This window comes from Mastacembelus armatus, chromosome 19, assembly GCF_900324485.2.
Source record: "Mastacembelus armatus chromosome 19, fMasArm1.2, whole genome shotgun sequence".
Classification (NCBI taxonomy): Eukaryota; Metazoa; Chordata; class Actinopteri; order Synbranchiformes; family Mastacembelidae; genus Mastacembelus; species Mastacembelus armatus.
In genome coordinates this window covers 18,016,492-18,030,994 of record NC_046651.1, presented here as the reverse complement: position 1 = coordinate 18,030,994, position 14,503 = coordinate 18,016,492, and the positions used below count along the sequence as shown (strand labels likewise).

General features: G+C 44.0%; 1 protein-coding gene across 1 annotated transcript in view; it reads left to right on the top strand.

Annotated features, from left to right (window-relative positions):
• The first annotated feature begins 762 nt into the window (after window positions 1-762).
• LOC113135421 (corticotropin-releasing factor receptor 1-like) overlaps window positions 763-14,503 on the top strand; it is a 34,265-nt gene continuing 20,524 nt past the window's right edge. Inside the window, exons 1-4 of the mRNA XM_026315455.1 lie at window positions 763-890; window positions 3,959-4,046; window positions 6,574-6,633; window positions 6,982-7,107. Of these exons, the coding sequence (XP_026171240.1) occupies window positions 867-890; window positions 3,959-4,046; window positions 6,574-6,633; window positions 6,982-7,107 (298 nt within the window). The 5' untranslated portion in view covers window positions 763-866. The remainder of the gene's footprint in view (window positions 891-3,958; window positions 4,047-6,573; window positions 6,634-6,981; window positions 7,108-14,503) is intronic.

Genomic DNA, 14,503 nt, shown 5'->3' with positions numbered 1-14,503 from the left:
TTGGGGTTTTATTTAAAAAGATCCCCGGAGATGCTTGATTTTATTGACACAGACGGACCATCTGCCCATCTCAGGGAAAAATCTGTTAACTCTGAGCGCTGACATGAAGTCATCTGAAAATGGGGGCACATGTTAAAAGGGCTTCCTTTCCTGGATGCGTAATAGAAGCTTTTCTGCTTTCCAGCGATGCGCACGAGTTTTTCCCCGGAGCCGTCCTTTAACTTTCTCACTGCGGTGACGTCTAGATTGCAGAGGGATTTAAAGATTAGGATCTGGAGCAGCGGAGAGCTGTTGCATAATTAACTCCACGATGAGGAATTGAGATATTCCCCGGTCGCGTCGGATACTCCGGACAAAGTGTCACAACGTGGGCGGCGCGCTGATGAGACGGTGTGCGCCACCAAAGCGGCTCCACCGGGATTCAGAAGCTGGATCTGATGCGGGGGGCGGGGGGTGGGCATTGACGGTGTAGCTCGGGATAACCTGCGGAGTAAACCACGCATGGGAAATGAGTCCTGGTCCCGGACCGGCCTTGAAGGGTACGGCAGCGTCCGTGTGATGGTGCGCGTCTCTCCAGTCCTGTAACGGTGCGGACTATTGAAAACCGAGCGACGGTCCATCACCTGCAGCTGCTTCATGGGTTTTATCTGGACAGCTCATCTGGACACCTGGTTTCATCCTCACTCGCTCTGTTGACATTTACAACAATATTTGTTTGGCATCATCAAAAAATTGTGTTGTTCCGACTTTTTTGGCACAAACAAACTGAAAGGCTCCGGCGCAGGGAGGCGGATAAAACAGTTTGCGAGTCAGAAGAAGACGTTTCATGACACACATGGAAATGATGTGAAAATCCTCTTCTGGAAATGCGTCGCAAATGCTTCTTTCAGGTAAGTTCTGCGCCTTTTGCGCTTTGGCTTCATTTTCTCGCTTTGGATTTAGACCTTGAATTTAAATATCTTAATGAAAGCGGTTCGGTCTCATCTGATCCGACTGTAGCTGGGAATAATAAATCTTGATGTGAAGGGATTTAACACCGTCGTCCCACCCAGATGCCACTTTCGGGTGTTGTCTCTATCTTACTTTTATTTAATTGTATCCAGCCTAACACCTTTTCCTCAGCGCAAAGGTCGGAACCAGGACAGAAACCCTGAACAGACACTGGGTTTTTCGGACTGCACCGTGGAAGCGCCGAGTCCTATCAATCTGCATCATATTAGTTCAAATCAGCGCCGAATCTGCAAATTACCTGTTTATTTGTAAACCCCCGAAACCAGGTTCGGGACTTGGGGTTAAAATGGTCTGAGAAAACGGTTCTGGGGGACGCAGAGACCAGCTGCCGCGGCTGAAATGCTGATGCTGACTCGAGGTATAGTGCAGCTGGAAACGAGTGTTAATGCAGCAACTGCACTCAGTCACTTCAAGCCTGCAGGCTCTGGAGTAAAACGTGTACTAATACCACATATCAGGTCTGTAGAGGTTTGTCCTGATTAAACCAAAGACACGAGGTGGACACGCTGGTCCTGTTCCTGGGGTGAAATACTTCGTCCCCGTGTGAGGAGCTGCCGCACTAAGAATAGTCAAGAACCACCCGGACCCTTATGTGAAACCTGCTGGTTTCTATTCGCGTCCCCGTTGTTGTGATCCAACACCATGCGGGCCCGCACACTCACAGCAGCTCACATGTCAGGAGAGTAACCGAGTACTGCAGGTACTGCCTTTGAGCTGTAAGGAGATACTACTTCAGTAGTATTTAACAGCCAGATGTGCAGTAAATCTTACAACAGTGTAGAAATACTCAGCAGCTGGTAAAGTAGTGAAAGAAGTACTGAAGTCCTGCTACAAGATGTTACTGCAGTAAAAGTACAAAAGTACCAGCATCCAAATTTACTTGAAGTATCAAAAGTAAAAGTACTCATTGTGCAGAATGGCCCATTACACATGAATGTATCTGATGTACCTGATGTTAACTACCTTGTATACTTCTAATTTGAAGTACTTTATATACCGCCGGGTAGCTGACGTTACCTACCTTGTATACTTGTAATTTGAAGTACTTTCCATACTGCTGGGTATCTTGGGAATTTCCCCCCAGGGATCAATAAAGTTTGATGATCAGTCTGTATTTTGTTGGAACCATCTGATTCTGAAAAGGAACTAAAGTTATCAGGTAAATGTAGAGCAGGAAAAAGTCCAAGGTTTGACTCTGACATGTAGTGAAGTCCGAGGATGAAGTAGCGCATATATTGAAGTACTTAACGAACAAATACCTCAGACCTGTACTTAAGTAAACATGTGCCTTATACTTTCCACCACTGCCAGTTAGCAAAAGCCTGTTAGTTCCCCAGAGACATTGATAAAGTCTGAACTTATTCTATATCATCATTGATTGATTATATTTCCTATTATTAAGCTGAATCTGTCGGGCGGCACTGTGGGGTGGTGGGTTAGCTCTGTCGCCTCACTGCAGCAGGTTGTAGGTGTGAATGTGAGTGTTGGTCTGTCTCTGTGTGATAAACTGGGTGGACTCCACCTCTCACTCAGTGTCAGCTGGACTTGGCCCCAGGCCCCGGCCTCCCTGAACTGGATCAAGTGGTCCAAACTTAGCGGGGGTGATGTTTAAAGTAGCATTAAGTAAAAATAATTACTCGGATTAAACTGAGCCCTTGACGTTTTTATTGTTTTATAAATAGTGGAAAGAAATTTCAACCTGCTGTCAATGCAAATCAGCAGTTTCTAACATTTTCACAGTGGGGGTGCTGCAGTGAAGCTGCAAAGGACGGTGTGAGCAGAGCAGTGTGTGACAGCGAACACATCTCTGAAGACAATCGTGCCCAGATATTAATAACCAGGGTTTGTTCTGTGGAACATCCAGAATCTGAGCAAAACCAGGATAAGTCGCAACAGATGACACAGTGAAACCGAATAAAATTTAATTTAAAGCGTTTAAAGTCTGAGGCACCAAAATGTCCAGAAAGAGTCCTGGATCCAGACTTTTCTTACTGGCTGGCCGGACTGAGATGTTGTCATAAGACCAGTGCTCCTCACACATGAACGCATCAGTGATTATAATCCTTTAACACGTGTGAAACAGTTGGAGTACTTTTTGCTAATAGTACTTCTACCTTAAAAGCCAGGAGTTTTACTTGTGTATTTGTGTTTCTACATTGTTGTGTCGTTGCTTTTTGCTTCAGACCTGAATGAAAGCGAAGCAGCAGAATCAACAGCAGCCCCAGGTTGTTTTCCCCCGTCCTCTACCTTGTGCTGTCAGTTGTGCTGCTGTAATTACCTGGAAGGAGGTGGACACGTATAAAACTGCACTGATAGAGGCTGACTGTGTTTGCTGAGGCATATATACACACACAACATACAGGCACACTCTCCCTGGATGTTTGTTTGTTTTTCTTTTTTTTGGTGTTGCCTGCCGCCTTGGTTTGGACTTTTTCCAAGAGTCACTCATCCACAGCAAAACAAATCCGTCCGAGATCAAGCTCCATATATGGTTTGCACCTATTGCCTCAGCAGATGCTGTCGGTTATTCCTGCTGTGGGAGAAACAAACCAAAAACACTTGGATCCTTATGTCACAGGATGATCCAGCACATAACCCCTGAGCTGCCTACTGTAGTTTTTTTAATTATGCGCATTATTTAGTGTTTCATCGCCTCCAAGTCTGCAACCACACGCCTGATGCACAAAGGGAAATGATTTGAATTCAAGACTACAACCCCCTGAGGCGACAGCAACTTATTTCTTTATGTTTTTTGACTCTTAAATATGAGAGTGCATGAATACAAAGTGATCCCAATGAGGAGAGTGGAGCTGTTAGGATGTGAATCATCTGTACTGGTCACAAGACACAAGTTAAAGGATCAGATTGAAACGGCAGCACAGAGGACAGTGTTATTTCTCTGTTCATATTTGGTTCTGTGATTAAAGCCTGACCTCCCTGTTTGCAGGTGTTTGCCATCGTCAGCCTCCTGCCCTCGGCCTCTGGAGCCGATTTGACGTGTGAAGCTCTGCTGATGCTTTCAGGGAACTTCTCAGGTAAGTTTCAGACAAACACCTTTGCAGCTACAGCAACTGTGCACGCTTTGAAAGGCTGTTCTCTCCAAGTACGAGCGTCACTACACATCACTTTGATTTTTAACCTTTTCCGTGTTTTTTTTTTAATCTGGAAACACTAAATGTCCTGTGCTTCGTTGGTTAGTTAGTTAGTTAATAAGAAGAAAAACAAATGTTCCTGTCTTTCCTTCTTCTTGTTCTGTTTCCATGTGACTCTTTCAGTCAGCGGGAGTGCAGTAGTATTTACTCATCATTAAATACTTTCAACTCCAGCACAGCCCCAGAATAAACACACTGATCTTGGTGTTATTTGCCTCAGGTGAGACTCACACATGCCCCAGGTAATTGCACAGCTCTCTGTGTAATTATGTCATTACTTGTCTTTGCGTTGAGTAGGGCTGGTTTTCCACACAGGGCTGCTGTAACAGTTATTTATCATGTCAGCTATTATTTCTGAACCGATTGGTGAAGTGTTCAGTCTTTTTCATAATATGGTGAGTTCATGTTCTCGACAAAGACTCCGGAGAATCTGCAGCTGGAGAATGTTTGTTGTTTTTGCAGATTATTAACCAGATACCACCCGTGTTTGTGCACAGACTCAAAAATAATGAGCCCGAACTAAAAAGTCTTTCTGTCCTTCAAATGTGCTGCTCATTACCCAGGTCTCTGCTGAAACCAAAACATCCAGCAGAAGAGAAACTGCACCAGGGTTACAGAGGCACAAACATGGTGCGAACGTCCGTCTGCTTTTGTCCCAGCTGTTGTGTTTTTTTGGCAGAATGAAGAGAAAATGAGGCCTGTGGTATAAAACACTTCGGAGCCACGAGCCTGAACCGATTCTGAGTCATAGCTGCTCATTACGGCACTAAAATCAGCTTTCTGCTTTGATTGGAAAAAGAAATGAAGCAGTGAGTGAAGCAGAGCTTTTAAAGGGTTAAATCACTCTTGCCCTTTACTATTTACCAGGAAACATCACAAACATTAAATAGGATGCTGAAAAAGTACAGTTTTATTGTCGGCACTGACAGCCTGGATTCCTACTGATAATCTAAATTTCAAAACAATAACCAGCTCCAGTGAAAACCGATGGTAACGACAGGTCTGAAAACATTTTGTCCAAGCTAAATGATAAAAAGGACCCGTGGGTATTTTCTGATCTGCCACCACCAGGATTAAAAGGGACTGGGTCGATTTAGCAAAATGCTCAAACTGCAGCAGCGGAGGGAAAAACAACCTGATCTTTAAGCTCCAAAATCACTCCATTTCCCATAATGCAACTCTCACTGTGCACAGATCTGAACCTGCATCTCTTAAATCTACACCTGGAGTATGAGCCAAGATAAGCCTCCTGTCATGACCAGGTTTATTCTCTAAACCTACAGACGTACCTCGTACTCATGAATACAGAAGTTATTTCATTGCTTTGTGAATCAATCAGCTGCACAGCCCAGTCAAAGGTGACGTTAAATGACTTCAAAGTCAATAGACCCACGTCCCAGTTTCTGTACTGTCCCTCTATGAAAAGACTACAGGATGCTATCTGGACAACAAAACAACAAACCTGTCGTTTCTGAACTGGCTCCACCTCACACTGAGGCTTTAATGATGCCCCAGCAATCTGAAAACCTCAGCTCAACTCCGGGTTCTGCAGTATTTTACACCTGCTGTGTAACTGCATTAGCCCTGTCAGAGGACTAACCACCTGTCCAGGCTGAAAGCATAGAGAACAAACTCCCAGACTCCCAGTAAAACCAGTTCCAAACCGTCAAAGTAACACGGTGGTTGCTGTATATAACTGCTGGGGTTAAGAGGAGCAAACAACATCTGGCAGGAGATGACACAGCTGTTTCCTGAGCCAAAGTCAAGTCTGTGGCTCCACAACAATGTCCCATAGCTCTGCTCGTTTCTCAGACACAGACAGAACACAGAACACACAGACACCAGAGATCCATGGCAGGAAAATGTAAATATGCTGTTTTAGGAACCTGAACAAAGATCAGCATTAGATCCCAACGCTCTGAAGTAGATTCTGGGGGGAAGTGTAGTTAGTTTCCCTGTAGATGTGTTTCCTGTTGTCCAAGCCTGGACCTGATGTTACACAAACCCTGAGTAACCTCGGCTGAACTCCACAGCCTCTGCAGTCTGTCCTCATTTCATATTTTAATTTGATTGATTGATTTTCTCACCACAGATTAGAGTGAAAGCAGCGCTTAAGACATCTGAAGCATTTAAATGAAGCAGAACGTCCTTGTGTCCGGATCTTTGTATCTAAATCTTCTCCAGTTAGTGCAGAAATAATAGCTTGACCCGCGGGCCACGTCTGCGTTCATATTTGCTGCCGCTGTTGCTGTTGCTGCTCGGGGAAAGGTCTGTCACCAGCGTTTACTGTTGCCCTTTCATGCTCACCCTGTGTCGCTGTTCAGCTGAAACCAATGAGATTCTCAAATCCTCTTCAAACTGAGCAAACAAAAGCTGAGGTTTCTGATCAACGTCTCCTTCTGGGTTGCAGTGCAGTCCCTGGCTTCTTCCTGGAACCACACCCTGAGCAATGCCACGGGTCAGGGGAGCGGTGAGTTGGACACTTTCTTTTCTCCTGTGCAGTTGTTACGAAGCAGGGTTGACGTGGGATACCCCGACGTGGTAAAGAAGTTTGGTCTGAACTCAGATTTTTTAGGACTAACATCAAAGAGGAGAACAATGCTGGAAATAGACAAGGCGTCGTGCCACAGGGGACGATGCTCAGCTCAGCAAAGCAAAGCGAAGCACAGGAGTAAACATTAAAAAGCCGTGTACACAAACAGCTTATTCAGCTGCACAACTTAGTGCGAGAGACACTGGAGAATTTCACTGTGCCTTATATGTGGTCCTGCTCAGTGTGTGGTCCTGCATGTCTGACGTTTCTGTCCCCACGCCACAGGCTCCGGCCTCTACTGCGACACCTCCATCGACGGCATCGGCACCTGCTGGCCCAGGAGCGGCGCCGGCCAGATGGTGTCGCGACCCTGCCCGGAGATGTTCTACGGCGTCCGATACAACACCACCAGTAAGTCAGCACCGTCAGCACGACCAGGAACAAAGATTAAAGATGAGTTTAAGATTTAATTTGATTTCACTCCTCCTCACCTTCCCCTGGGAAAACCCTGTTTACACAACTGTACACAGAATTAGCATGAGCATACAAATCAGCAGGAGATGCACAAAGAAACGTGCACACAAAACTAGGACTGTGCAGAAAATCCACAATGGAAGGCCAGAACAAAAGAGCATGATGTTTATGAGACAACAGGTGAAGGAGAACATGGGACGATATCACAAAGCAAAACATTTAAAATCTGCTGTTTAAGTCTCTGATATGTTTTTATACCCACATGATAGGAGCAGGAGATTACTTGTGTTTAATTTTAGTAAACACCAGTCAACCTGCTTGCTGACACATGATCTGCAGCCCAGGATCAAATAAATGACCTGTTGTTACCTGCTCTCTGAGATCGGATCTTTCAGGGTTTTTATGAAAGTAGGCAAGTGGTCCAGATTTCTGCTCTGCACCACAGTTTCCCCTGAGGTCAGGGAGCAGGACCGTCTTTACAGAGGAAGGTGAAATTAATGTTTGAAATTAATGTTCCAGGGATGGCAGAGCTCAAAGAGCTCGGCAATTATAATAACCAGTGCCATTTCCACACAAACTGCAGGGAGGTATAATAACAATACATAAAAAAACACCACAGAACAGGTTCCTGGCAGCGGTTCCTATCGAACATGGATCTATAGTCGGTGATGTGTATCTATCTGGGGCGCTGCAGCACTGAAGGTAATACAAACATTACCAAGGGACGTAGAGTAAACAAAATTAAGTTAAGTTTAGGAGATAAAAGCAAAAGGGTTTCTTGGTAATTGAACAGCCAAAGCCCCACAGGACCTTGAGGATTCACTCGAGACAAAGAAACTCAGCAGCAGCTCACCGGTAATTTGACACCGCTTCAGGATTAACACAATCGCCATTCAACCTTCGCCTAAAAGCCTAAAAAAAGCCCAACCCCTGTGAAGGTCAACAGAGAAAGGGTCAGGGTACAGGCTGAGCACTTGTTTACTTTAGAAACATTTAAGGCTGGTCCATTATTGCTGATTGGAGATGACAAATGAAGCATGACAACGGTGTATTTTTAGAAGGAATTTATTATTAATAAATATTAAACATTTGATATTTCTCATCACCGAGGTCAGAAGAGGCACAGGAGGAATGAAACACCTGAGCTCTGTGCTGTCATTTCATTAGCGCCACCGTTTCTAAAAGGCTGTTTCTCTGCAGAAAGTGCTGTTTATTCCAGAGACGAACACTTCAACCTACAGGCTCCTGTTAGCCACCAATTTACTCCGTGTTAATTCTCCATTTTCATCACTCTGAGCTGGAAGCAGAAGGTTATCAGGATGTTGTGACAATCAGGGGAAGCTAATGTGAGCAAAAGGCATTAAATGGGTGTGATGAAGCTCAGAGGAGTCACAACACATCCCACCTCCCCACTTCACCATCACTGGGGTCCAGACCTGATCGTCATGAAATTCGGTTCAGACGTTCCCCTCACGATGAATTTTAATGAGTTAGTCATCACCTCTGTCTTTATATGGAGCCATCATCAGGTCAAACGCTGGACTCAAACACCTGCAGAACTAAATGCCACACCGAGCATTCAGTGTCAGCCAGTAAATATTAACACACCAACACGATTTCCTAAACCTGTGGGTGTTTTGCTTTATATCATTTCTGATTTATCCCAATTGAAACAGAGTAAAAATATAAAAGTCGTCCCTGTGCAGAGCTGGAGCGTCTACAGTTTGTCAGATGGGATTCTGTTTTATCATTACAATAATAATAATAAACGACATATAATTGACATAATTAACAAAAAGTCATACTTAATAAGTAAAGCTACAAACTAAACTATTGTAACATCTCTCCATGTGGTACGGTATAAGCAGCCAGAGTACTGTAGTACTGTGAGTAGTATTAGGGCAGTAATAATTGGCTTTAGCGTGGAGCTCAGAGCTCAGTTTGTCTGATGAAGATCTGGGACGTAAAGATTTTAAAGTGAATCTGATGTGAACATGCAGGACTCACCCTGACCCACTTGCACGAGACAAAAGTACAAAACTTTATTCAGACAGGCCTGGTTGGTGTAGCGGGGACCTCTAAGGGCTGCAGCCCAGATATCTGTGACGGATACATACAACATCTTCTCTAAAAATAAACTCTGCAGCTAAAAATGCTGAGAGAAGCAAACCGACATCCATTGTGTCTGACGTCTGGACGTGTCCCTGCTCTGAATAGCAGCTCTATGAACCAGCAGCTCCATGAATCTGGAAAGAGGCTGGATTTCCAAAATTAGATCCTGACAAATCCTGGACTTAAGCTGCTGAGCTACTGTGTTTGCATTGTTCCACCCGGTGCGTCTTTTCTATGTGAATACGTCAAACCGGTCGTGTTAGAAGAGACGGAGAAATCACCCAGAGCCACAAAGAGACACACCACCAGGGACTCAGATACTTTACTTAGGTAAAAGTACTAAACTACTTAAATACAAGCTCCTGCACAAAAGTAGAAGTATTAGCACTGAAATGTACTTTGAGCAGCAGCACAGAGTTTAAGGATTGAAGTAACAAAGTACATTTACTTCAACAGAGACACTTCATCATACTACACTTATAAAAATGACATTAGGAAGATAAAGTGTTTGTTAGCTACAACTTGAAGTACCACACATTTGGAAATAAGTACTTTCTGATTAATATTTCTGTGATTTATGTGGAAATACAAAGCTATAGGCAGCAGTTAGCTTAGCTTAGCTTAGCATGGTTTGAATCAAAGAAGCTGTGACAAAAGCACAGTCCAGGTAAAGGCCTCAGAGCAGCTCCAAGCAGCTCCAGTGACCACAGCTGCTGATACTAACAGGATTAACGTCCGCGGGAGTGAAGCCAACGTCCCTGGACATGAAGAAGAAAAATGAGCCGTGACAAGAACAGAAGGAGAGTCGGAGCTGGAAAAAGATCCAAGGAAAACGTCCAAACAGACACAAGCTGAGGTCCAGCTGTGGGATACACGGCTTTCTGGATGGAAAGTGGCAGCATAGAAGAAGAAGAAGAACCACTTTTGCTGAGGAAGAGGAGGAGGAGGAAGGCAAACTATCAGCTGAGGTGAAGTTTAATGAAGAGCTGGTAAAAATAGTGATTCTCTCAGAAGGTTGAGTCCCAGTATCTTTTTCATTTGTGTGACTATTTAAAACCTAATGAAGGTGTCACTTCTGTTTATTCCCTCACTCGTCTCAGAGGAAACAGAACCAACAATCTGAGCTGCATATGTTTCACAGACTGTCCAATTGTCTCGATTAGAGGCACAAAACTATTAAAAGCCTTTGGAACCTGAAAGTGAAAATGAAGTGCATGAGACAAATGTCAGAGAATGGACTCAAACCTGGAGAATAAAAGTAAATGAGGAGGGAAAAGGAAATAAAACCAGGCCTGATCTCAAAAGTCAAAGATCAGTTCCTGCTGAGACCTGGAGCCTGGACGTGCAGCGACCAGCACATGCTCATCAATGCCAGCTCGTCCATGTCTGTGCTGCTGTCTGACATGATTCCAGCATGTTGTCAAACATTTGCACAGAGGGGGATGACACATGTCCAGGGGCGTTGTCCAGACCGCTCAGCCCCTGATTCCTGACGGGTGCCCGTGGCGCTGCACGCCCTGCTCTGCTCCGTGACTCAGCCTGCGTCGATGCTCGTCTTCCCCCACGTAGAAACCCCTTCACCGTTTGTTGCCAGATTTTGTGCTGTGTGTTTCTCAAAGTGTGGGCTTCGTGATCTGTGTCGCCGAGGACGGAGAGGAGGGGGTGGGTTTATTTTAAAGAAGAGCTCGCGATCAGTCGGGTGGCAAACCCTGGCTCAGCCTCCAGCTCGCTCACCGGGAGTGCAGTGCATCTTTCTGTTGAATGAGCTGAAGCGGCGGCGCATTCGTTGAATATTAATTCATGAATACATGTGGGCGTGTGGACGGTAACATCAAAAGACAGAGAAGACAAAAGGGAAGGGGATAAAAGTGATGGGGAGATAGAAACACTATTTAAACGCTGTCCAGGTTTTACACTTTTGTTGTACGACAACAAATAAAACACTGACCACTTCCCACTGACACTAATGCAGCTGCAGTGGAAGAACACAAGACATAAATAAACATAAATAAACATGAACAAGGCATGAACAAACCTTTGTTTATTGTGTAATTAAACAGCAACACATCAGTTTTTCAGTGAAATGTAAAATACACATTTCTCTTACTAAAAATCTTTTAATGCGTAGGAGAAAACAGAATATAGCAGCATGTACTGGGCGCGCTGGAGTTGAAAACAAACACGCCTTTGTCAGATTTGCAGCTGTGGACAGTTTCTATGTTTCTCTGAGGTGTGAACATAACAAACTCGTGATAAAAAAAAAATATCTTGATCAAACCTAATTACACAAACAAAAAGCTTGTTAACCCACTTTTTCCAAAACAATTTTTTATTTCTCTTTCCCCCTAAAATGCCCAGTTGGTGATCCCTAGTTCTTCCACCTCACAGTATCTCATTGGTACCCGAGTCGTACAATCAAATTCTAGTGTAAATCCAGGGCTGTATTGTAAAACTCTCCTCCTCACATGAGCCTAGAGTAACCACAGCAGATAATCCTTCTTCCTCTAGGCCTTGCTTCAGAAAAGGCTGCACAATCCTCTGAAAAAACCCTTGAGGTTTATTCATTCTGCAGAACCAAGCGGCAGTGAGCCGGAACTGGCACCAGAGCAGCTCCAGTCTCCAGGTTGGATGAGTTTAACGCGCTCGTCTTTTAATGAAGCTGCGGTGGCGGCAGGCGTTTCCCATGAAGTGTTTCAGAAAAACAGGTACAACTGCTCACCTGACCCTGGTAATCGAGGCAAAGGTGGAAAGTTGCAGTAAAATACCTGCTCTGGATCATTTTGATCATTAATAGCTGCAAATGGATTTTCTGTTAATTGACTACTCGTGGGGACTGTTGGAAAGTTTAATCTTACTCTTGTGCTTTGCTTGTGTTGTTTTTGTGATCACAAAGGTTTCTCTTAACCTCAGTGAGACTACCTGATTAAATCAGGCTTCATTAAACCGACGGAGCCGTCTGGGCTTCCTCCCACACTCCAAAGACAATTTGGTTGATTAGTGACTCTAAATTGCTTCTAAATTTATAGTCGGCTTTGCCGCTTTTCAGAGGCAAATACTGTCCTTGTCCTCCTCTACATTCGCTATAGTTGCTAAATGCATTGAATGATTTGCAGAATTTGCTTCCTTCAAGTTATTTTGTTTTCTAATAATATAACACAGGCTGAAGGTTGTATAATGGTCCTGACAGTGAATTTTACTGATCCTCTCTTCCAGGAGCTTCCATGTACAGTCAGTTTGGTTCTGCAGCAGAAACTCCAGGGGTTTTCTCTTATTTAGTGTAAATAATGTTATTTCCATCCCTGCTGAGGCTGGTTTTAATTAGAGCCCTGCTCCAAATGCACACAGGATGAAGATGCTGCTGAGCTGCAGCCACTGATCCCATGTGCTGAAATGCTAAGCAAGCCTGACTAAATGTGGGTCAACATGCTTTCTCATGTAGGCAGCACGATTACAGCAAAGTCTCCGTTCTGTGTTTTTAGCCGCGTTTGTGGCTCTGCGGCGCACGAGTCGATCATTTAGCACCAGGCTCCGAGGGCAGGCTCTGTTCTCTCCACATGTTCCTAAAGATCCTGCTTCCACAGGCAGGATTTAGGACCTGGCACACACCCAGGGCTGTTTTTAACACCCATCCGGAAACAACAATGGCCAGTCACTAAGCAAAGATTAAAATGGGTAGGTACTACGGAGTATGCATCCTTTTCCAGCAATAAAACTCCCTGCGCATCTTCTACGATGCTCCTGAGACAAACCTGCTGGAAATAAGTCCAGGAAAACCACCAGTTTGGCAGCATCAGCAGATTCTTGGGGACCTTGAGCTTGTGACCTGAGCAAATGGTGTTTTATGATGCTGTGAGTGGCGCTGCAGTCTGAGCAAGGTGCATCACAAAGGACCTGCACATCATGTATGAACGTCTGAAACCGTACGTGTGCGACTGAACGTGCAGCCTGTACATTTAATAAGGTGCGAGACAAATGTTTCCCAGAAAGCTCAGAACGTGGCCTCTGGTCCCGTTTAACCACAGGAACACTGGCCTGAACACAGTTTCTTCATTTACAGGAGAATCCAGTCGAGGCATTGTATTAACTCAGACCTCTCATTAAAGGAACAGTTCAACACGTTTAGAGAAATGTGTGGAAATACTTTATTTCTGACACTTTTCCAGAAACATTTTCTATCCAGTCGACATGTTTTGTTTCTGTGAAGCTGGTGGACAGATCCTGTTGTCAAAAGTATTTTGCATTTTGGACAGAGTCACTGTTTCCTGTTTTTATTCTAAGCTGAACCAAGTCTTGACTCCACGTTTCTCATTCTCAGTGAAGATGCTGCAGCACTAACAGTAAAACTAAACTATGACTAACGAGTAATTAAGAAATATTTTCAAACATTTTTATCTTTTGTTGTTGAGTGAAGTGGTTTAACAGCCAGAAATCTTTCTGTGACCTGGTGCCTGAAATCATTTATTTCAGGCTCAGACATTTTCCACCTTAAATGTTTTGGTTCTGCATGAAGGGATCTGCTGTTTCCTGCAATCCTTTACTTTCTAAACCTTCTCTTAGAAAACGCACAAGACAGTTTTTAAATGTGCACTTGGTAAATATTTGGTCAGAACAAGTGTTTCAAGTCAGATAGAAGAAAAATGGCTTTTCTCAAGTGAAATGAGGAAATTTAAAATCCAATTCGGACCAAATCCTGATATGTCTAAGAATTTAATTAACAAAACTGTAAATGCCGTTTGTTGAAAAGGTCAGTTTATTACAGAACACTGTCAATCTTAACGTTTGACTTTGACATGATTGTCAACAGACCAGTATTAAAGCTCTCTAGGAGATTGCATTTGGGGTTTGGGGAATATCACAGGCTAGGTAATCTTAATGGGGGATGACAGCCCCCTTACACTGTCAACATGCTATTTTTACTCAGCTCATTTCACAGTATTGGCCTCAGGCAACCTAATCCCGTTTTATCTCTTACCCTCCCCTTAAAAAACGTCTGATTATGAGAACATGTATTTAAGTCCATCTCAGGCCATATGCACAATATTTCACATCTGATACATGTTTGTCTCGTTCTCCGCAACAAGAGAGAGCTAATCTCCAAAAAGGACAAATTTAAAATGTCAGAACAGAACCAGAACGTTTCCAAATGTCAGGTGTCTGATTATCGCTCAGTGAAATGTTAAGTCCCTTTAGTTGTGTGCACACTTTGGATGCTTGTTGGCTG